This window comes from Anolis sagrei, chromosome 5 (genome assembly GCF_037176765.1).
Source record: "Anolis sagrei isolate rAnoSag1 chromosome 5, rAnoSag1.mat, whole genome shotgun sequence".
NCBI lineage: Eukaryota > Metazoa > Chordata > Lepidosauria > Squamata > Dactyloidae > Anolis > Anolis sagrei.
Genome location: NC_090025.1, coordinates 130,608,452 through 130,633,700, shown reverse-complemented (window position 1 = coordinate 130,633,700; position 25,249 = coordinate 130,608,452). Strand labels below are relative to the sequence as shown.

Genomic DNA, 25,249 nt, shown 5'->3' with positions numbered 1-25,249 from the left:
CATGGCAAGAGGCCAATATCACATTAATTCACAAAGATAAGACTGACCAAACTAATCTGAAAAACTATCACCCAATTTCATTACTGAATAGTGATTATAAGATCTTTGCGAACATACTAGCGGACCGACTGAAAAAATTATTACTAGAGAGAATAAAAGAAGACCAAAGTGGGTTTTTAACCTAATAGGCAAATGAAAGATAACACAAGAATGATACTCGATATCATAGAATACTACCGGAGGGGGGGGGGGGAACCCCAGAAAGAGGTAGGCCTCCTCTTCCTCAATGCAGAGAAGGCCTTCGATAATACAAGTTGGGAGTTTTTGATAAAAAAAACCTTAAAGAAATTGACATTGGACGTTACTTCCTAAATGCAATTAAAGCTGTCTACAGTATACAAACAGCAAAAATCATAGTAAATGGTACACAAATGGAAAAAATAAAAATATAGAAAGGGGTAATGCAAGGATGTCCATTGTCCCCATTACTATTTATCATGATACTCAAAATATTATTGGAAGAAATAAGGACAGATAAGGACTTACGAGGGATCAGCCGAATCAACCCTGGCGATCAATGGGGTGACAGATGTCGCAGCCAGATCGCCCGCACATCGGTCTGAGGCGGGTGAAGGGAGAGGATGTTTATGTTGAAGGAGCTTTAATGAGACCTGCTGTTGTTGTTCGCTGAAGGCCTCAATGGCAAGTGTGTCTACACTCAATACATGCGCCTCCCCAAAGGGGCCCAGCGCCTTGGAAAGGCCTACTTATTTGACCTCTCGCAAGAGTGGGTTGGGACCAAAACCAGGCCTTGAAAGCGCTGCAACGCCTCTAGATTTCTCTACCTTGAAAGCAGTTGATTTTGGCATTACCCTGGAGTTGTTTACAAAACAAACGGAAAGACAATCTAAGAATGTTTTAAACAAATTTAGATGTCAATCAACAATTGGAATTTGGGGTTCACCAGAAAATAATTCTATATGTTGCTTAGCAACGTGAGCAAGGAAGCAAGATGCTGTGTGTATTGTGGAAAGACCCTTAGAATCTATACAAAAATGGATTAAAAAATAGAGAAGTTCAGGGCATTAGTGAAATTCAAGATCAATAAGAGTAAAACAAAAATAATAACAAAAATATTACAAGAGAAAGAAAGGATAAGTTACAAGAAATGGCTACAATAGAAATAGTGAAAAAAGTTAAATATCTAGGCATCACAATTTCAAATTCAAATTCCCATCTCCTTAAAGACAATTATGAAAATACTTGGAAAAGTATCAAAAAGAAGCTAGACAACTGGAAATTCTTAAACTGGTCATTATAAGGCAAAACTGCAGCAGTAAAAATGTGTTTTCTCCCCAGAATGATTTCCTTATTCCAAGCAATCCCCATCTTAAGAACAAAGACCTGCTTTTCGAAATGGAACAAGGATATATCGAATTTTATTTGGAATGGGAAGAAGTCCAGAGTTAAATTTAAGACACTAACCGATGCCAAAAGTCGAGGGGGCATAGCGCTCCCAAATATACAACTTTATTTCGAAGCGTGTGCCCTAACATGGGTCAAGGAGTGGACAATGCTCCAAAAGGAGAAAATCTTAACTTTAGAGAATTTGACCTTAGAAGAGGTCTGGTATAGCAAAACCAAAGTGGAAAAAACATTCTCCGACTACTTCGTCAGGGCAGCTCTGCTTATAATATGGAATAAATATAAAGGTTTTTTAAATGAAAGAACCCTGTTATGGGTATCCCCGGCAGAGGCATTCCACAACAAGGAAATTCCATGTGAAAAATGGCAGAACTACAAACATTTAATAATTAAAAAAACAATGAATGGGAGCTGAAAACCTTGGAAGAAGTAAGGGAATCTGATGAAAAAATGAGTTGGTTTCATTATTTACAAACCAAAGAATGCTTTAAAGAAGACTGAAAGTTAGGCTTCAACTCTAACGAAACATGCTGGGACACGATATTAAAAAGGACAAAAAGTTAATTAAAATACTCTACCAAAAACTACTAGAGTGGGACATGGAGAAAGATTTAATAAAAGATTTAATAAAGTCGCCCTCGGGCTGAGAGGGGCGGTCAATAAATGCAAGAAATAAATAAATAAATAAATAAATAAATAAAAGAAAGCATGACCAAATGGGCTGTAGACATCGGACACTCTATTCTCTTAAAGGAATGGGAACACGACTGGATGACCAAATTAAGATATACAAGAGCCACTAACATAGTTTAAGGCTGGTACAAAATATTCTACCGCTGGTATCTAACTCCTCTTCAATTAGCAAAATTTTATTAAAAAATACAACAACCAATGTTGGAAATGTGGTAGGGAAGTGGGCACTCACTTTCATTTCTGGTGGAGCTGTAAAACAATCAAGAAATATTGGACAACAGTACACAAACATACTCAAAAAATTATTAAGGTGAAATTTGACATGAAACTGGAATACAATCTATTGAATATAACCAATTTCAAACTAGGAAAAAATGATGAAAAGATTTTGTTTTATTTGTCTGCAGCGGCAAGAATAATAGTAGCCCAGAAATGGAAAGCAAAAGATCATCCTCTAATTGAAGACTGCCTAGAAAAAAATAATAGAATATATGAGTATGGATAAACTATCGTGTTTATTGGAAAATGCAAACAAAAGGTACCAAACCAATTGAGAACCACTAAGAAGACATTTGCAGGAAGAAATTAAGTTACAAATTTAATTATCGAAAAAGGTTAAAGAGGAAAAAATAAAAATAAGCACACACACTGCCAGTTAGTAAATCACATAGGAGGAACTATTTGAAAGATTATCTCCCTGCGGATCGAACTGGAAGTACTTCTAAGCCTTACCCCCCTCCACACCTTCCCACCCCACCCCAAATTAATTTTCCTCTTTTTCCTTTTTTTCTTTTTTTTTCTCTCTTCTCTTTTTCTTCTTTCTTCCCTTCCTGCTTTTCTATCAACCCAATTGTTCCCCCTCTTTTAATGTAATTTGAAAATGATGGAATTGGTGGAATAAAAATGATTAATAAAAAAAAAGTTTTTCATGAACTCTGATGGACTTATTTCCTGGATTATTTGTTCCTGTTTATCTTTCTCCCTACTTGGATTTACCTATTTCTATGAAGTGTTTTTACTGCTAATGCTTTTTTTATTATCTTCAATAAGCTGCTTGCATTTTACTCAGCTGTGTGGTATTTTAAAGTTAGTGGGCTTTTCCTGGCCTGGAGTACAACACCCAGTTTTTACAACCATATATAGAAATAGGAAGTAATAAATTATTTATTATTTTTTATTTACCACACTTTTATCCCACCCTTTTCAGCCTGAAGGCGACTCAGGGCGGTGTAAAGACTGGCAACAATTAGATGCCGAACACACATAAATGCATCGTTTAAAACAGATTAAATCACATAATAAAATTCATACAAAAACAATTTAAAACTATAAAAATCAATGCCATCCACAGATAATTCTGATTTTGGTAGTTAATAATACAACCCCATTACGCTGTACAAAAAAACCCAAAACACAACCAAATCTTGGTGGACTATAGTAGCCACACTGAATCTGCAGCCTCATTTTCTTACACAAAAACACAATCTGAACATGGCAAAATATAGCAATTGCATAGTATAGTACACACAAAGTATTTTTACTAGAGGCCAGATGGCATCTCACAATTCTCAAGTGTTCCTTCTGTCAGTCACTATTGAACTCTGACAAAAGTTGCCTGTGCTTTTATTCTGTTTCCTAAGGCACTCCGTTAAACGAAACATCCTTGTTCTTTGACGTATTCTACTCCAAATGAATGGGCTTTTTGCAGACCAGCCATTTTTGAAGGATCAAAGCAAAATATCCATGAATGTAGTTCTCTCCATCAGCTGCCAGTGGTAGCACATGCTTTTCATTTAATCCTAATTTGTGAGCTCAAAGAAACCTCAGATAAGGATTTCAGCAAAAACTGAATCATAAATCAGTTCAAAGATCCAGTAACGAAACACACTTGAGAAAAAGAAGATCCAGGAAAGAAGATTATATCTAAATGCAATCTAAAATATAATATTAAAAACTGGAATGCATATTTGGAGGTGCGTATAAATTGCAGACTGATTCTATGAACATGTATGAAAAGGGACACCATTAAGGCATGACTTACCTGTAACAGTCACACAAATTGATGTGTGCTTACAAAAAACAAAAAATCCTATCTCTCTAACAAAAAAAAAACCCCACAATAACAAATATTAGATACTAGAAGAGTTCTCCTGACTGCAGATTATTGACTGAGTTTATACATCCCCAATTGTAAATACCGAAGAAATACACAGAGTTATGCATGGAAAGAGGATACTTAATACATGACTTACTTGCAGTGTCCCTGAGCAACTGCTGAACACAAGGGTGTAAAGCCATTTTTATCAACTGGATCAACTTGTGCTTTTGAAGTCAGCAGCAATCTTACACAATCTATAAATCGGGAAACATAAAAGACGTATTCAAAAGCTGAAGACCAGATGGCATTCCTTAGAAAACATGCAACTAATAAAGGCAAAGTAGTATATCCTGATGCCACATGTTTAGATGTTAGAATAATGTTTAACAATAAAATAATTTAACAATTAAATATAACTTGAATGGCCAGAATCCTCTGTCATCTACTTAGTTAAGTATACTTAGTTAGATTAAATTAGTAACTTCTCCAGCCCTAACATCCCAAACCTGACAGAAACATCTTTCACCTATACTATAGTCATTGGCAGAATGGGTCCCCTTCTCCCCCACGTGGCTCATGCCCAGTAAAGGAGATTGGAGAAGTTACAATCTACAAAAAATTGTGGCTAACTATTAATCATCAATACAAATCAATAAAGGACGAGTATTTATGATAGTTACATAATCATGATTGCAATACTATTGCTATGGTTATAACTCCCCTTTGACCTACTTTACTGTACATCAGCCACACATAGGAGAAGGAGGTTTATTTTGCCAGGGATTGAAACATGGGTGAATAATGTTTTCACTGGGTTGGGGGTGGCAGGGGAAGTTACTTTGTTAAGTCTGTTACCCTGTACCAGTGATATAGTTATGTATACTTAGTTATGTTCAGAATAATCAATCGGTAGTTCATTGCAAGATTCTGGAAGACATAAACTGAAAGTTTTGTAATTTTTTAAAGTATTCCATAATCCAGTCCCTCCGGGTCACAATACTGGGGAAAAGGAAGAATATAGATGAAATGCTGCTGCTGTTATTGTCTCTGGGGAAATAATTCAATGGGATTTATTCCCAGGAGAATGTAAATAAGTCTCCATGAGATATGTGTATCACCAATTTCTATTACTCAGAAGAAAATGTGCACCAAGGAGATGTTCTGATTCTGAAATTAGCCTCAAATAGGATATGCTGGTCACTAATTAAGATGCATTGACACCAGGGGCCCCTAAACTAAGGCCCACATGCTGGAAGAGGTTCTCCAAGGTTATTTACCCAGCCCACACACTAAACTTTAGATTTAATGAAATCACTTGAAAGCACACAATGACAAGAATCCTAATTAATTTGACCCACACTTCCCATTGAAAGTTTATGCTGGTTAAAATTATTCTTCTTTTCAAATATTGCATTTTTATTTCATATATTTTTCACTACAAATAAGATATGTGCAGTGTGCATAGGAATTTGTTCATGTTTTTTTTTTCAAACTACAGTCTGGCCCCCCAACAATCTGAGGGACTGTAAACCTTTAAACAAAGTTTGAAGACCCCTGATCTACACCCTAATGCAATTTGACAACACTTTAACTTCCAAAGATCAATATTAAGGAATATTGGGAGGTATTTCCCTCCAGCCTTCGAAGTATTGTTGTGTTGTGTGTTGAGGCCTTGGCCTGTGTAAGCCGCATCGAATCCTTCGGGAGATGCTAGCGGGATACAAATAAAGTTTAATAATAATAATAATAATAATAATAGCCATCCGAGATTCTACTTTAGTTCAGTGGGTTGGGTTCAGCATCTTGAATATCTCCTCTATAACATCTGGAATAGAAGCAGTAGCGGATTTTCTGCAACGTTGCAAATAACTGACATAACTAGTTATGAGGAAAGAACTTGGTAAATTTACTTTTTTGGAGAACAGCTCCCTTCTAGCCAGTAATGCCACTGGGAGATCTAGTCCACAATGTAACTTCGCAAGCTACAAAGGAAATAGGACAGGGGGTCGGAGATTATCTCAAAAACTGACAAAATGTTTTTGGTTGCCATCCATATGCATGTTTCATGAAGGCCATGCTTCTATACACATTCTCCTGGGAATAAATCCCATTGAATCCCTGCCCCCCGCCCCCCAGAGACAATAGGGACAGTGCCAGGTACCAAACCTAAAAGTCAAAATTTAACAGTAGGGCTCTCTGTGGTGATTTAAATATCGAAACATGTTTTACACTTGGGGCTGAAAGGTGCCCTAGATATTATTTTTTAAAATAAAATAAATATTTAGAGAACAAGTCTATCCTGCTGTCATAGAAGTCAAATGACAAGACCCCTACAATTGTCCTTCATTAAATTGCTGTGTATTCACTATAAGTTGCTTCGGCTATTTCTTATGGAGAAGGAACAGCAGCTACTCCTTTTCAAATCAAAGGATAACAGCTTTAGCTAGTTTGTTTTGACTTCCTTCCAACATACTTTGCATGTAAACACAAAAGACATCATCAACATTATTAGAACAAAACAGATTTCATTCATTTACTCTGGGGTCAATCCAACAGTCTGTTGACAGCTGCAGCTAAATTTTATTTCCTTCCTCTATTCAGTTATTGAAACACGTAAAAATAAGGGAATTTCCAATGCTGCATTTACACTGTAGGATCAATGCAGTCTGACACCACTTTAAATGCCATGGATCAATGTGATGAAAGCATGGAAGATGTTTTACAGGATCTTCAGCCTTCTTTGTCAAATAGTTCTGGTGCTGCACCTCTGATGATTCTATAGCACTGAGGTATGGCAGTTAAAGTGGAGTCAAACTGCTTTAACTCAACTGTGCAGATGTACATGTAGTCTCCCAGAACTAGTTTTGGGAGAGCACAAGGGAATGCATTGGGGAGGAGAAATGCTCCTTTTCATTTCCACTTGATCCTGCCATTCTTGTCTGTTGAATTGAGTGCAAACTATTTTTGTACTTTTCTCTATGTGCTTAGTTGGGATAAGATCCATGGGATTTACATCTGAGCAGACACATGTACATCAGAGGTTCCCATCCCTTTTTTGATCAGGGACCACTTTGACCAGGGACCACTCTCCAACATTAGTACCAAAAGGGTTACGAATCAGTTTTTCGTCAACTTTATATTCAGTTTGGTTATTTGGGGTGCTGATTCAAGAAATTGCATTGAATAAATCACATCAGCTTTAGTTTGTGATATAGAACATATGCCATCCAGTAGTCGCCATCTGCTCACGCACAGAAAACCATATTTAATAACCCTTGGCACTATAAGAGGGTTTTGTGAGACCAGTCTGTCTCATCACAATGGTGTAGTAATGGTGAGGCTGCAGACCATATTTTAGTTCTTGCGGACCACTTGTGGTCCACGGACTACAGGTTGGGAACTACATTACATTAACTACAACAGCTTAACAGCCAATGAAGTAACCTCTCAAACAAATCCCATACCTGTATGTCCATTCATAGCAGCAGAATACAAGGCAGAATAGCCATCTTCACAGGATTCGTTAATGTCCAAACCTTCTTCATTAAGCAGCATTGACAATAAAGTGACATTTCCCTGGGCAGCAGCTTGGTGAAGAAGGGTGGGCCTGCCACCCAGGGGGGCAGGACCACCGCTCATTAATAAAGGGGTTAGGGAGGGAGACCAGCCTGTGAGTTAAAAGCAACATCAATTAGAGAGAACACACACGAAGAAGCTAAAGAGGCACGCTCGGCAAGCTATTAAACAACGTTCAACTCCCTGTCATTTCAGGCTCCATCAAAACTGAGCACAGAGTTGACAAATGTTATTTTTAACCCTGCATCCAAAGATAATTAGGAGTCACACACAATTATGACGTTCTAGGCTCTGTTAGATATTTACTGTTGTAGATAAGCACTAAGAGACAATAAAGAACACTTGGGTTGAATCCACACTGTAAAGTTAATGCAGTTTGACATGACTTTAATTGGCTTGATTCAATGCTATGGAATCATGGCAGTTGTCATTTTACGAGTTTTTAGGCTTCTCTGCCAAAGAGTGTTGGAGCAAAGATACAAATCCTAAGATTTCATAGCATTGAACCATGGCAGTTAAAGTGGTATCAGGCTGAATTAATTCTACAGGTAAATCCACCCTTGGTTGCTATTGTGCACAATTTGTTTGTTAAAGAACAGAGCTATCTTAAATCTATTCTGGATTTACAATTCGAAAAAAATACCAAGAGGGTTGTAGTCAATTTTACATAGAATTAATTCCCTTTTTAAAAACTGCAGCCTGGATACTTGTCTCAAGAATATTTCAAATCGATGCAAAATAAGACCTTTTAGTTGAGAATGCATTTAAAACCCAGTCTTGTCCTGCCTACAGCTTCCTTGGCTGCCTGAAATACTGCAAAACCATTTTAATTTGGCAGCCTGGCTTTTCCTCTTGTGTTTTTACAGGAAGGGTTTCAGAACAGCAATTAGCAAATTACATCCAAATTACTGGCAAAAAGCTTCCAAGTCATCCAATAAGAAAGGCAACTGACAGAGCAGACTTTAGAAAAATGAGGAGCAGTTATCTTGGTTAGACATTCCAGGTATCAGGCATTAGCAGCTTTAGAGGAGAGTTTATTAAGGGCATGAAGTCGGCTGTATAGCGTGCGGAAGACTTTGTGAACTCTTTCTTGATCAAAAGGCTGCAAAAGTAAATAGAAAACAGGAGTGAAAATAGAGATGTTGCATTAATTGTGGGTTGCCCAATGAAAGAAAAAAAAGAATGCCAAAGTCAAGTAATACATAAAAACTAATAATCAGTTTATATTGGTTGTTCATATTATAATGGCAATGAATTAATACAGCAAGTGTTGTAACACTTGCATTGTAATTTACCCTTTCCATAACCTTTCAAATGTAGCAGGAACTTATCTATTGTTCTCCTATCTGTTATCATTTATTATTTATCTATTTCCATCTAAAGAGAAGGCTGAAGAATGTTTTCTATATTGCCATGCTTTTAATGAAATATCAGGGAATGTTTGCAATATTTCATTAAACACAGCAAGGTTATGCCTTACTTAAAGGCATCCACAATATCCCTTGTCCAAACTGGGCAGGAACCAACATGAGGCATAAAGGAAGTGAAAATGGGCAAGAAGAAGAAAACTCTGCAGGGAGGGGAGATTGGGAAGGAGGCAAGAAGAGCAGATAGCGGCAGTAAAATAGCAAGAAAGATATCCTTATCTCCTTGAATGTACCTACCTTTGCCATCCATTGGCAACACCAATGTCCTGCCTCCTTGGCCAATATGACATCACACCTAATCTGACCATGCTAAATTTGGGCTCTTTCCAAAGATTGGGTGGACAATTCAGAACAATTATGGGTGCTATTTTTACTCCATCCAATTGAAGCCTCAAAGATCTTTTCCACACTGCTCTACATCCCAGGAACAGATCCCAGAATATCTGCCTATCCCAAATTATTTGGAAGCGGAGACTCATATAATCCTGTTTAAATTGGATAATCTGGGATCAGATCCTGGGATATAGGGTAGTGTAGAAGGGGCAAAAATCTCACATTTATGGTAGGGATATCTCAACTGGACCTTTCTTCATGTATTCCTCATTGTTCTAAATTTAGAAGATTCATATAAACTTTCATTTTATTTTCAAAATCATTACATCTAATGGGAAAACATAAGAAGCATTTCTTTAAAAACCTAGATGAAATAAACATTTACATTTTAACCTAGGTTGCATCCACAATAATTCCCTGAAGAATTATTGGGGAATTGTTTTTTTTATAAGTCATTGACGAGCTGAATTAAAATGAACGCTCCGGGCCAGCATTGTTATGACAGCATTTTATCCAACAATGTCCTTTAATCTATGGCCTAGATTTTGCTAGAATCTTTGCTTACAAGGAAAGTCTTTCCAGTAATATTCAGGAAAGGCTGTCCTTGTATGTACAGCTGAATTTATTACTTCTGGGTGAATATTAATATATTATTAGTGATGAAAGGCATTTTATTTGTCCCATATTTGTCCCATTTTTAATTGCCCTAGTTCAGTTTCGATATCCACATAGGAATACAAGAATGACTTTCAATTATAGATTTTCATTTACGACCAGAAAAATACAATAACAGAGAAATTAAGGAAAGTCATTCAAGAGATACTTATGAGATTCTCATCCTAATCGCTTTTCACCTCTGTTCATTTGAAAGCAATTGCAGTGAGAGATATTTAATTAATGGCACAGCTGCCCTTAACAACTCTCCCCATTCACATGACAGAGTTTCATTTTATTTTAACTGTCATGGCTCCACCCAAAAGGATTCCTAGAATTGTCTCCTAGGGAGCTTTAGTCCAATCTCCTGAACTACATTGTCCAAGGCATTTTGAAAACCTGTTTACTTTTTAGGATCCCTTGGTATCTTCTTAAAGGCCTCAAAAAACTACAAATCTCAGTACTTCTTAGGACAGCACCGCAACAATTAAAGTGATATGAAACCTTGGAATGCTGACAAGATAACAGTTGGATGCTGCTTAGAGATGTAACAAAGAAGGCCTGGAGAATCCCAGAGAAAATAGCTAGTGTTGAAGCAAATCTGGTTTATATAGTCACTTTCATAAGAAAATTAGCTAAACCCAGAAGCAAGTGTGGCAGGAAGGCCAATGGATCAGTCTATTGTCACATCCTATCAGAGCCCTAATTAAAGATTTTACTCAACTGGAATTAGTTATTCATGGTCACATAAAAGGAATCTTTCGATCCAACATCCTTCACCTCTGCAATTTTGGATACTGTTTATCAAGGAACACAACAAGGAAAGGGGATGAGCTTCCATCAATAAGTACTTTTTTTAGCACTTATTTGGGAATTTCATTCATCAAATGATGGGATGTTATTTGCTACTGTTGTTCAGATGTATGTGGTTGAGGAGACTCTGGTGATGGCTGTAAATGTATGCAATGCCATTCTGAGACTAAAGCTCTTATTTTCAACTATTTTAATAATACCAAATAAAGCTCGAGCGACTTTATGCCGCACTGTGATAAATCCAGGTATGATTAAATTTGCAGTCACATTCCTAGCAGAGCTTAAGTTTTCTCTTTGCTACAAACCACTTTACAAATTAGCAGAGTCCTAGTATGGAAAACAAACCCATGAAAGATCCTGAAACCCACATGGAGATTACTACACACAACAACCACACAAGCACATGTATTGGAAAGATGAGAGCAATGCAGGAAATAATGTGTGAAGCAGCCTTCAGGAAGAGCAAGAGAAAGCTTTCCAAAACACAGCATCAAACAAAAATGAAGCAATAATAGTTCCATTGCATATTTAATATGCAAATTCCAGTGTTGAAGTGTAATGCCGAATTGATATCAATATAAAAGATCTCACATGGAAACAGAACAGATTTGTATTCACTAAGGAAATTGCATAATAAATTTAGGAAACATGAGTAAGTCTTGTGGTTTCATATGCAAATGTTAGCAAATATGAAGCATCTGGGAGAGTGTGCTGGACATGCAGTGATGAAGGATGAAAGAAACAGGGGAAAACAGCTTCTGGCATCAGCTTCAGATTGTGGAGATGGTTAATTTCAGAGTTCATTTCCAACCTCTCCTGCACCCCATTCAGTTTATAAACAGAGCACATACAAAAGAGAAAATATATCTGAAAGAATCAACTAAAACATAAATTGATTGAAAACTGATTTTTTTAAAGAGTAAATTCAAAGAAAAAAAACACCAAAAGGGTTAATTCCATGGGCATGGGAAATGCAATTGCTCAGAGCCACAAACTGAATAGGCTTAATTAAGACAGCTGAATCACAAAACAAATTATCACCTTCAAAACAACTTCCAATGGAAATGGTCCATAGCCAACAGATTATTGAGATGCAGGTCATAATTTACTAACAAAGATTGTGCCCAGGTCTACAATTTGCATCAGTCCATATCCAATCACACCCTGATGCTACACACACACACAACCATGTAAGTCATCCAAAATCCACAAAAGGGCATGTTGAGATAAATCAGCCTTAGATAAGCTGCTTGGGTGCCTTTCTTTTTATGGTGTAATAAACTAACATTCTTTAATAACAAATATATAAAGATGCCCGCTTCACATCTGAATTTGGAATAATTACTTCTTTGGATTGCCATTCGGAAACTTCCCAGTGTGTTGGCTCGAAGGTTCTGCAAAGTGTAGTTTAAGAAAGTAGTTTTCCAACCTATGAAATAAGCTACACTGCTTCTCATCAATTCCCACTTCTAGGTAACAGAAAAATAAAGATGGAAGAAGCCCAGACAGCTAATATAATCAATGGTCATCAATAGCAAAGCCTGCACTGAAGTTCATGGGTATTTCCAATACCACCTCTATAGTAGAAAATATTATAATGAAAGGCAAGTTTGCCAGGCATAGTAAGTGAGTGCAGCCACAGCTAATGTGCTTTAATTCTAGCAGATCACATTTGCTGCCCTATTACTACAACTTTACTTAAACCAGATAGTACAACAGCATAATGTCACCGAGTCAACTGCCATGTTGTCTAAATAGTCACATCTTGGGCTACTCAAGTAGATGCTTTATGGATAAATACAGGGTGGACTGAATTTAGCCATATTTGATATGGGACTTCCAACTTTGGCACAGACTACACTGCACTTTCCATAATAAGCCATTTGGTGGGAAGAGAAGCACATTAAATGAGCTTAGAACTTAAAATGTAAGTAGATTTTTTTTGCTTTGTGACAACAGTATGTCAAAACCTTCATGGGAGTGATATTAAATCATACCCAAAGACAGTTCACTTATGCAACCGCTTGTCTTCCTTCTATGTGACTGTCCTTTTGCTGAATCTGTACATCAACCAGAATGAGTATATAAATTACACAGGACCACAATGATTGTGATGCTCTTGGTAGCACTTTTGGAAGCAAAAAGACCTTCTAACTGTATTGTTTAACTACTGAAATAATTACTTTACTCCAAAGTCATCTGAACTTCTGCTTCTACTTCACATGGGAGAATGAGAAGGATTAGATACCTCAGTGATAAGGCACATGCTTTCCTTACAGAAGGTTCCATATTTCCATGGAAAAGGTGATAAGCAGATGTTGATGGGTCTCAGAAAGACCCTTAGGGGAAGCTGCTGTCAGTTAGATTAGCTGGATAAATAGTGTAATGGGCAGATTTTGTACCTGTGACTACCTCTCTGTGATGGTGGTGTTAGTATGAGCAATGTGGCACACAGCCATATGAAGATATACACTCTAGAGTAGCCATATTGACCATGCAGCAAAATACAGCAAAGTCCATCTTTTAAGAATGTCAATCTATCACACTATTGCATGTATGAAATTGCTCTTAGTGACAGCCATACACAGAGCATGAAAATGGTATTATACTGTACTTTAATTTAGTCTAAGTGCAGAAAGGCATCCTAGTGATTTATTTCCACTTTAATTACTTAAAGTAGAGCAATGTGTCTCCTAAAATGATGACAATGAAGGGTAAGAACAATTTAAAAGCAAATGTTTTAGCAAGTGAGACCAACAGGATGTACTATAGAATCTTCCCAAATGTTTCAAATTTGGGTTGTAGGTTTTTTGGGCTGTATGGCCATGTTCTAGAAGCATTGTCTCCTGAGATTTCGCCTGCATCTGTGGCAAGCATCCTCAGAGCTTGCCACAGATGCAGGCGAAACCACAGGAGAGAGTGCTTCTAGAACATGGCCATATAGCCCAAAAAACCTACAACAACCCAGTGATTCCAACCATGAAAGCCTTCGACAATAGATTGTTTCAAATTTGTTTTTGTTTTTTGCTTTCATCATAATAGTTTGTATTTTTTGAAATGAGAATATGTCATTTGGTCCTGGGAACTTTAGTAAGTTCCCAGGTCCAAAGCACCACAATGCATCTTATCCAAACAGAGGGCTCAGTTAATAGATAAGCCATTTTACTATTAATTGATAGAGAGGAATTTAGGAATTTAGTCTCTACTAGCAATATCAAGTCAAAGCCAACTTAGTCACCTTGAATAGATTGTAATAAGACGAAGTTGGGACATAAGCACCAGTATCAAGCATTAAAAGCTCTACCACAACCCGAATCAAAATCAACAGCCTTCCAATTAATTCCAAATATTCTTTTCAGCAATTATTGCTTTCATTGACTAGTACATGGCATTTAATGAAATGTTAAAAATGCAAACTGAGCTTCAATGAGCAGTTTGGAAATGAACTTCCAGGACTTATCAACTGAAATAATGACAATGCTTTGTGGAAATTACCCCTGCTATTATTTTTAATAATGGGTCCATTAATCATTACATGTTTTCTTCTAGCTTGTCTAAAATCTAGACTCCATAGTTTAGTAACTAAACCTTGTGGTGTGAGAACTAAAATAGTTTTTTTTTTCTCCAGAAACAATTTACAAAGTGTATGTGGAGAAATGGAAACATCAGGAATGAGTTGGTAAAAGATATTTATAATAATTACAGTCCTATACCTTATAGGATAATGTTGTAAATCCATCAGGACACTACTCTATGTATTATTTTCATTTCTATTCTGCCACTATCAAGCATTAAGATAAAAATTCTTTTCATCTGTTGCTTGATGCTGAATATTATCACCTGGGGGCTCTTAACGTACCTGTTTTACTCCAGAGAATTAAGCAGTCCTCTCTATGAATTTGAGCATAGCCTACATTTTCCTCAGAAACTGGTGATAAAGTAATAAAAATAAGTAGGAAGCTTTCTTATACTGAATCAGATAATTGCTACATTACTGTATATGCTGACTGGGGTATCTCTTGCGGATTTGGGACAGTATTGTTTTCCTGCTGTGACTGGAAAAGAAAATTGGGGGAGAAGTGGGGGAGGGAAGGCCAAGAAAATCAGCCAGAAGAAGCAGTTTTTAAAAAAAGCCAGTCTGGGTGAAGAAACTTTAATAGATGTTTGAGGAATTCTGGAATGCTAAACATGTTTTGCATGTGTTTTACCATTAAGCTATACGACCTTTCTATAATAAAATATAAATATCCTTAAAGTTTAGCCAAAGTCCAAGCAATCTTCTTGAGAATTTAATGGAATATAAAATAACACAGCAGTCTAATTTGCTAACCTCTTTCTACCAGTCATCGTATACAGAAACTTCTTACAATACTTAAAGAAAACCCAATGTTTACAAAGAATGTGTGCAGTTTGACAATACTTTAACTGCTATGGAATTGTGGGAGTTCTGGTGTCTCAGCAAACAACAAATCCCAAGATTCCACAGCACTAAGTCATGTCAGTTAAACTGGTGTCAAACTGCATTAATTCCATGGTTTAGATCCACCTTTGGATGAATGACTCAGAAGGCTATTTATGTGGAAGGGAGATAAAGGGCCTGCTTAAATCTTTCCATACTCTAACTAAAACACAAGGAAAAGAGGACCATGTATCTTTTTCTGTTGGGGAGAAAACTAGCTGAGTGGTTGAATAGCTAGAATGAGAGTGTTAAACAGCCTTCTTCCTCTCCCTGCCATCTTGACCTCTGAAATGAATTTATCTGACAAAAAAAGAGTTTTTGGGAAGGCAGAATACATTCACAGCAGTAGACTTGAGGTAGATCCAGTTTAAGTTTAAGACTATCCAACTTATAAGAAAAAAATAAGAGTTCTTTTAAAAATAAACAAACAAACACACACGCACTAATTTATGGCCACTCAAAAAATCTGAAATATATGAAACAGGATGAATTTCCCATGCCCCTGAAATATAGAAAGAATGCACACAGAAATTTCAACTTTGCGGAAAAAAAGAAAAGAAAATGGCAAAATAAAATTAAGATAGACAAAGGCATGGGGGAGGGGGAAGTAAATATTTTGCAAAGGAGAAGAATAGGAGATGATTTTTAGAGGGACAGAGTTTAGGAGTATATCAACAATCCCATTACCTGATGCTGTTACCAGTAGGCTGTCTGAATCACATGGTCTACAGGATGAAGCACTATTAGGGTTTATGGAGGAGCTACAGGCAATGGTGGTGGGAATGACAAAGGAACTTTCTGAACATGCAGGTTGGCTCAGTCCAGGGGATTGGGAAGGCCAGGCACCCACCTGAGATGTGGCCATGGCTGGTATGGCACAGCCTGCAGATGCCACAGATATATCTATTGTTGGTTTTGGTGGCAGCTGAGGTGAGGACTTAGAAATAGCCTCCTCATTTATAACCCTGATTCCTTGAGGTGAACTGGAAGGAGGTGAAACTAGGGTTTTGCCCTCAGTTTTGGCACCTACATTGGGGGAGCGACCACTATCCATAATTACTTTAAGCTGTGGGTGTGGTGGAGAAGGAGTTTGTGAAAGGCCTGGTTTTTTGGGCGGAATGGGTGGAGGGTTTCCTCTATCAATCCTTGACACACTGGGAGTCTTTAAGCTCATTCTACCAACTGGGGGAGGATAAGTGCCCGCGTCCATTGACTGTGACATTCCTGGCCGTCCAGGCGCAGTGCCCTGAGGACTTGTAAATCTTGAAAGGACCTGGGTAACAGTATTCCGCGCTAGCTGCTTGGCCACTAGATTGTCTCGACTTGTGGGTGACACATCTCTCGACGGAGGGCTTTGGGTAGTGTTTCCATTTTGGTCTTGATCGTTAGCATTCGTCTGAAACCTAAACCTAGCTGCTTGGACACGTGGATTCAGACCTTGATGCCCGGTAGCACTGGTGGATGGAGATTGTGGAGGGTGCATAGATGAAGCTTGCAAGTAGGTCTGGGGTGTTATGCTGGGCGCTGGTGAAGATGCAGTATTGTTTGGAAAAGGGGAAGGCAGGCTTGTGAACTCAGGAGATGTACTTGGTCCGTTCTCTTCAATTCTACTTTGATTTTGAGTCAGAAGGTGTGTGGAAGGAGACAGAAGCAGATCACTACAGGAGGAATGCCGGTCAATGGTTGGCTTTACAAATCCTGCATTGGAGCTTACATTCATCTTTGCCTGGCCAGACAGCAAAGGACTGATAGCTGAAGGCTTTAGAGGTACAGTTAAAGGCAACTTCCTAACGGTTTCTGTTCCAACATCTATTAATGTCGTATCTGTCTGGCAAGCGAGTGTTCTCAAAGTGGGTCCTTCTGTCCCAACAGAGACAGAAACAGAACCTCTGTCTTTGTTCCGACGTGGGAGTGAAACGTGTGACTTATTCTCATTTTCCTTTTTCAGCTGTTCGATCATTTTCCTCATTCTCTCCCTCTCTTCTTTGAGATCATTGGTGTGTGCTTCCTCCTTGCCCAGCCTGATATGCAGTTGCTCTCTTTCTGTGTCAAACTCAGAAAGCTGTTTCTCCATTTGGGCCTCCATTTGCGTGCTCCGTTGTTTCTCCACTGCAAGGGATTCCTCCAGGTCACTGGCTTTTTTCTTTTCCTCTTCAAACTTGGCCATGACGTCTTCCAACTTCTGGGCCTCCTCTACAATTCTGCTAGACAACTGTTTACATTCTTTCACTAGCATCAATACGACATGTTTATTCTTGCCACGCTCCTCCTCAAGACGAGTACAGAGCTTCTTGTGCTCCATTTCAAGCGCTTCTAACTGGCATTTCTCCATTTCCAACTAGAAATAAATGCAGAACAAAACATTAATTATAGTAGCATTCTCTCAAGCTGAAATCAGTGGCATGTAATGTTACTTATTATGTACAACATGTATGCATTGAAAGCTAGCACCGAACAGTGGTTTAAGTATTGGACTAGGACACTGGAGGAGAAGGGTTCAAATCCTTGTGTAACCATGGAAAGCCACTGGGTGACCTTGGAGAAGTCACCTCAGCCGCAAAGGACAGAAAAGGCAAGCCTTCTCTGAATAAATTCTGCCATGAAAAACCCATGATAGATTCTTTCTCCCTTGAACCTTTTTCCAGACATGAGTCCCAAAAAATGAAGTCATGTTTATTATATTTCTCCCCTTTGAATTTTCTATAGCTGGAAAATTGGATTTTGGAAGCAGATAGAAATATTATTTTCAATGATTCCTGGGTTGAGATTATTTAGTTCAGTGATGAAGAACCTATGGCTTTCCAAATGTTGTTGTTACTACTTCTCATCTTTATTAGGAAATGGCCTTGGTTGCAGAGTTGTATTTCAAAATATCTGGAGGACCAGTGATCCCATATACTAGCATGGGCTTGTTTTTAAGCTGAATTGTGCTTCTGGTGGTGCAGTGCAGAACTGAGTAGGAGTATGTGGATATGGGGTGGCAGAGCAACTCCCAATCGATATTTACTACCAGAAACTGGTCACTCCCGATGGTACCATGATGAAGCTCAAAACAATACAAGGAATGTTGCACACAATTTATGTTCAATATGCATAATCTTAACTCTGAATACAAGTGTCCTCTTTCCCTTTACTAATCATTCTGTTCCTGCATGCGTCTGTATTCACATCTATTTCAGGTTGCACCATTAGGTAATAAGCTGATCTGAGCAACTGAATAAATAAAATGGTTCTAGCCCAGTATTTATGATTACTACTGAGTCCAGGAGGATTTTACATTCCTCTAGATACTTAAATCATACTAATTTTGGAGTTGTAAGAAGATACAGTGTGGTGAATATATTACATGTACACTGTAATCTGGGAAGCCAGATGGCCTGGAGGATTGGTAACTGGATATGGAGCATTTCAGCTCTAGGTCAGTGGTTCAAATTTGATCTCAGTTGCTAGTGAAAGAAAAGTCATTATAAGCTGGTGACTTCTGAGTGGTCTGCTCTTGACCAATAGCATTTTGGCTCCTCTGTCCAACTCAGAGGGAAACTAATAGATAGCTTGCTGGACAGCTCCTCCAAAGGGTTTTATTGATTATTTCTTTTGCCTTGTTGTTTTTGTACATTCCCTCTTGACTTGCTCCAAATAAGAAGGTTTTGTTTTTCTTGTGCAAAGCTTTAAGTCAGAAATCAAAATCACCAGTCCTATTGTTCCCCACCCACTATGATCAAAACACTATTTGTACTTCAAATACACATAAAAATAAAAGATTTTGACATTGCAAAGAGATAAAACTGATTGTAAAAGAGAGAGAGAATGCTATAAAATAGTTTGAAGCTATGTGAGAAAAGCTGAAAAATAGTGAGCATAATTTCTAAGATCCTTTTATTTAATCATTAAAAGAGAAGTAAATGTATTGATTTGCAATATTTGTACAGCATGCAATAAATGTTTTTAGAATAAAATTAATAAACAAAATATAAAGTAATAAATAAAGTAAATAAAACCTGAATCTGAAGCAGCAATAATACTAGGAAGAGATTAAGGCTAAAGCAAAGCAATTGCTCAAGATGACAATAGAACAATGCATTTAAAAATCATAAAAAAGATTTTATGAGAGAAAATCCTGGGAAAATTAAAAGATCATGTGGCATTGAAAAAGAGCACAATGCAAATGCCTGTCAACTCTCTCTGGAGAGAATAGTCCACAACAGAGGTCTTCGTGGATGAATATTCTCCTTTCTAGTAGGCAGCTATCATACCTCACTTTCTAGAAGCATGCGTAAAAGAGTATTTTATGGTAATCTTATGGCAGAGTTTGAGGACCTCTGGTCTATGGGCTAAATGTGGCCATGGCCAACTGAGTCAGCTCATCTGGCCCACCTGAGACTGAGAGAGAACCTTCTTTGAAGATGTGCCACCTCTGAAAAGTGAGAGGGTCGCATAAGAAAGTTAACCACAACTTTGAGGCCACATTTGATGTGGCCTCCCTCCCTTTCCTCAATTGGAGCATCAGAGAGAGGAGTAAAGCCATTTTGGGGCTCAGCCAAGTCAAATTTGGCTGCTGCTTAGCATCCCAAAAGGGACAATGAGAGAGCATAGCTCAGCTAATGCTTTGAGACACTGATCTTTCAAATTACAACCAAGTTTCTCAACAGGGAGAAAAACAGAGAAAGGAAAAAAAAGGCCACCAAGGTTTGAGGATATGACGGAGAAGGAAGCAATTCCATGAGAGCAGTGCTTTGATGCTCTGTAGTTTGTATCATGCCCCCTTTCTCCTATGTGTCTAACAGAGTTTACTGTTAGTTTCCATGGGACGAAAAATGCAGAATACAGTTTAGCAAGAGAGAGAGAGAGAGAGAGAGAGAGAGAGAGAGAGAGAGAGAGAGAAGCAAAGAACAAGCATAATTAACAGTTAGCTCCTTTCATGTCAAACCTGCCATATCTGAGCTCAATACATGTATTCCTAAGAAAACATCATACCTCCTCACCAAGCCTAGAAGAGTTAATTGACTACAATTCCTAGTACTACGATATACAATAATTGGGGAATTCTGAGAGTTGTATGCAATAAAGTAACTTTCCCAGGCAATTCTGAAGAGATTCTGCTAAAAGAAGATGAGCATTTATGAAACTGATAACCAACCATTTCCCTAATTCATTCATGTTCCTTATAGTCCACCTCCCTCCCCGACTAGTTCCCACCTGCCTGGTTTTTATTTGTCTTCTACCAGTTTGCTCGTTCATTTCCATACTACAGTCATGTCCCTAGATTTCTATGTCAATCAAGGGCAGTGTTGATGATTCCACTTTAACTACCATGATATCAAGATTTCTCACCCAGTGGGTTCATCTGGTGCCTGCCCAAATTATGAATTCAAGGATTCTATTGGATGTAACTATGTCAGTTGATATGGAATCATAGTACAGGCAATGCCCTGGATAAGAAAAATATAGGTTTTATAGGTTTGTTCTTTAGTTGAATTTGCATGTAAGTCAGAACAGGTACATGTTTACATGCAATTCCAGCCAATTTTCTTCAGTTTTAGATACCACAGGGAATGGTTAACACCTCTGTGGTGTTTGTTTTGCTGCCTGTTCGTCTGTTCAGAAGATTACACCTCACTTTTTCCCCTGTGACAATTGGGTTTTGAAAAATTTGAGTTGTGGAAATAAAGATTGGTGATAAAGATACCTTTTAATCATAATAACTCTTACAGAAGTGAATTTCCCATTCTAGAGGTAGATTTCTTCTCACTTCCTGTTGTCTCGCCCTCATTTGTAACTAGGAGTCATATGGAAGTTGGTTGTTTGTAACACGGGAACTGCCTGTATTGTTAATCGTTTCTTGTAGTCTTAAAGATACTACAAGATCCCTTTGCACACTGATCAGACTAACATGGTACTATAATTGTATCATGTGAAAATAGTTCCAGAGTATAATACACATCAGATCCTGCAAGTTCGGCCAATGATCATAGATGCTGGAAATTGGATTGGGGAATACTGATTTAGCACAGGGCTTCTTATCATTCAGCCCTTCAGCTATTTTGGATTTCAACTTCCAAATTCCCGGGCTGATGTCCATGCTGGCTGGTGCTTTCAGTTGAATTCAAAGCATTTGCAGGACCAAATTTTGGAAACCACTGATCTGTAACAAAACATCTTATCAACCAACTTATCATAGTATTGTCTACCAAAACTTCTTATCAACTGACTCAACTTGTTTATTTATACTTCCTTTTTGCATCCTATTCTTGTCCTTACAATAATTTATTTTCCAGAACAAGTCTTGGAAAGCTGCCATTTGGTGAGTTGAGTTGAAATGATACAAACTCATTCATCCTGTTCCCACCACTTGCAGTACTAAACAAAATCTGTTTGTTTTCTCTTCAACTTAAAAAGCATCTTATACAGTGGATCCCCATTAGAGGATTACATTCAACAGTCAAGCTTTCCCTTCCTAGTAGTACTGTAATAAGCTGCCGACAAGAAGTATGGATCACCATACGAGGCATGATTATCTTTAATTACTTGGCAAAATGAGTGTAAATAAATTCCAAAGAAAGTTGGGTTTCAGATGTCATGCAACTGCTCTAATTACGTTGAGCTGTCAACCAGTAGCAGCTATATTGGATGCTCTGAGCTATTGTTAGTTATTAGCTTGTAGTAGAAGCATGTTCTTGGCCAGATTCAGAAAGTGGAAGGTTTCCCGCCTTATCTGCATTCAGAAACCGTTCTTGAGACTAAAGGTAAGCCTCCAGCCCAACTAGAGAAATTTCAGTGAATTAATCATATGGGTTGTAGTCAATTAATCTTTTAATTCAATTTGTTTGAGGTAAAAAAACCCATTATTTCTGAAGCAATAAGCATGTTTTCTTTGAACAACCTGGCAGATCTGGGAGCCAATTCCTCCCTTTCTGGAACCTATTCAAACCAATCTCCACTGACAAAAATTGGTGGCAAATTATGCCACTATCGTCAGTGCCAAAGTCCTTTGAAATGAACAAGAAATATTAATTTTAAAGGGATTTCATCCATATGGATACCTAATTGTCTACTTGTTTTAAGGCAGTGGTTCTGGTAAACTGGCTGGGATTTCTGGGAGTTGTAGGTCAAAACACCTGGGGACCCACAGCCTAAGAACCACTATTTTAAGGGCTCTTCAGTGGTTCTTTGCTAGGATTTGATTAAATTGTAGGAGTATGCGTGGAGCTGGGTCAAAGGGAAAGTTGGTCTCAAAATAGCTATCAACCATTGCAATGTAGATAATGCACATATTGTAGTAGAAATAATTTTAAAAGTGGAGTTAAATTTGAATGGATAAAAACCCATTTCATTTTCATTTATATTGATTTTTTTAAAAAATCTGCTACTTAACAGGACACCTCTTTTTAGTCAGGTACACATATGCAGAGAACTTAGTCAAATTATTCAATTACAGTTGAATCCCTATCCATATTTCCCTGAGAGTAAACTTCATTGAATCCAACACGCCTTGCTTCTAAAAAGACCTGGAAGTTTTATTAAGAAATGTAGCTGTTTGTTTGGATTTTTTTTTTTTGAGAAGGACAATACTTTACCCTTGAGGCCCATATCCAGAGGAGAGATCAGGCTCAAATCCCATGGTTTTCCTCTCACCCCACATTATAATGAGAGATATAATTAAATGGAAAACCCTGGGATCATGCTTTAACTCAGTCATTCTCAACCTGTGGGTCCCCAGGTGTTTTGGCCTACAACTCCCAGAAATCCCAGCCAGTTTACCAGCTGTTAGGATTTCTTGGGGTTGAAGGCCAAAACATCTGGGGACACACAGGTTGAGAACTACTGCTTTAACTTTATGGGGCAGGAAGTAATCAAATATATGCGTCACGTCCCTTCTTGATCTCTCACCCTACAGAATTTCAGGACAGAAATAATATCCTAACAGGACTGAATTCTCTGACTGCTCTATGAGGCAGATTAGCTGAGCAACTGAAACACAAGAATATGGAAGAATAATTTTACATCCCTGATTTTCAACCCTGGGTCTTCCAGGTTGAGAACCAGTGTTTTGGGCTTCAGCTTCCACCATCAGCCATGGTGGCTGAGGTTTGCCGGGAATCAAAATCCAAAACAACTGAACTTCAAGCATTGAAAACTGGTGTTTCTCCTTCCTTCTTGGCAATGAACATAAGAATGTGTGAAGAAGCAACATAATGCTGTCAGAAACTAAAAAAAACTGAGAAAATTTATCCAATTTGCATCTCTGAACTAAAATGCTCATGCTGCCTTAAATTCATTATTTTCTATGTTTATAGTATGATCCAAGCAACAAATAATGTGTTTCGAAAATGTAGGCTTTTCAAAAAACACACACATTTCTGATTTTCTTAATGAGAGGAAAATGTGCTCAATTATAAAATGTGCAGAATTGCTGCACACTTTTTTTAAAATGCAGTTAGTGCAGAAAAAAAATCAATCCTCCTAATTTAATAAAGGCATAAAGCAGAACAGGTTTGAAAGTGGGATGTAACACACTTGAAATTACGTACGCCTAGACTGAGTTAGGAACTAGGATGTTCTGGGTTCAATTTCCAAGTATCCCCACTTCAGAACAGAAAGAGAAGCCAAAAGGCCTAGCTCTTGTCCTCTCAGTCCCATGCTTATTATATAAGCAGAATAATAATACTAACCTGCTTAATAGAATTGCTTTGAGGATTTGAGCAAAAGAATTGGTGTTGAGCACTTAAACACTGTCCAAGGTCATATTAATGTCAAGTATTATTAATGTTTATCAAATTCTTCTTGCATTGCAAAAGACTATAATTTAACAACTAGAAATCTATTACATGAATCCAACTACTCTAGAATGATAAAAAGACTATTTCCACACTTAACACAAATATGAAAGGGAAAAGAAAAGTTAAAAAGTAGTACCTTCTTTTGTCTGTTTTCTGCGGCAATCAACTGAGCTGCCATTCTCTCTTGCATCTTTCTGCAGTGAGCCATAACAGCTTCCAAAATAGAGAGTGGGTTGGTACAGATGGACTTCTTGTCTTTATCACCAGCACCTGTCTCATAGTCTCTCTGCAATGCCAGAAATGGGTCACTAAGATTAAATCTCCCATACCGCTCCTGGATGAAAACCTCCTTCCGCCGTGCCTAAAGTATAAAACAGAGAGAAACAAAAAGATCAGCAATTAGAGAAATATTAAAAGGGCTATTCATATACACACACACAAAAGAAGCAGTTAATTGGAAGTTGTATTTGAGAAATAAAACAGCTAGATGTTTAGACTCTTGCAAATTAATTCAGAATTTTACAATACAATAAATAAGAAAACATGTTTTAGGACACAAAATAGTTTATGACCATTATTTAAAATAAGCTACAACTTTCACATGTGAATACTTGTACTCTCATAAACATGCATACATTGAGGCAAATCGGTGATCAACTTCTCAAGGTATTGGTAATTATTTCAGCTACCTTTATTTTCTCCAAGATGCCTTCCCTTACACCAATCCATCACATATACATATCTAATATGGCATTTCTGTGAGTCATTTCCCATTTCATACCTTCCAGTATTTCAGATTAAAACCAGGACACACGTAACTAAGGCAAAATCAGAGTGTGATCAAGATGGCAACAGTTACTGAGAAGAACAAACAAGACAGAAGAGGCTACAGAACTTAGATTTTGCCTGAATCTACTGGAAAAAACAAGATTCCACCCCCTCCTTTTCACTGAGTGTAAATTACTTTGGAACTTTGACCTCATTTTGAACCAAC

General features: G+C 37.7%; 1 protein-coding gene across 4 annotated transcripts in view; it reads right to left on the bottom strand.

Moving 5' to 3' along the window:
- CTTNBP2 (cortactin binding protein 2) overlaps nucleotides 1-25,249 on the bottom strand; it is a 139,002-nt gene that overhangs the window by 59,600 nt on the left and 54,153 nt on the right. For 2 of the 4 annotated variants that reach the window (XM_060777704.2, XM_060777703.2), the window contains exons 3-6: nucleotides 24,392-24,616; nucleotides 16,166-17,816; nucleotides 7,681-7,884; nucleotides 4,371-4,470 (exon numbers count right to left, since the gene is read on the bottom strand). In XM_060777704.2, the coding sequence (XP_060633687.2) occupies nucleotides 4,371-4,470; nucleotides 7,681-7,884; nucleotides 16,166-17,816; nucleotides 24,392-24,616 (2,180 nt within the window). Of the gene's footprint in view, nucleotides 1-4,370; nucleotides 4,471-7,680; nucleotides 7,885-16,165; nucleotides 17,817-24,391; nucleotides 24,617-25,249 lie in introns of those variants that run through there. The other 2 variants (XM_060777705.2, XM_060777706.2) reach the window with 2 other exon arrangements.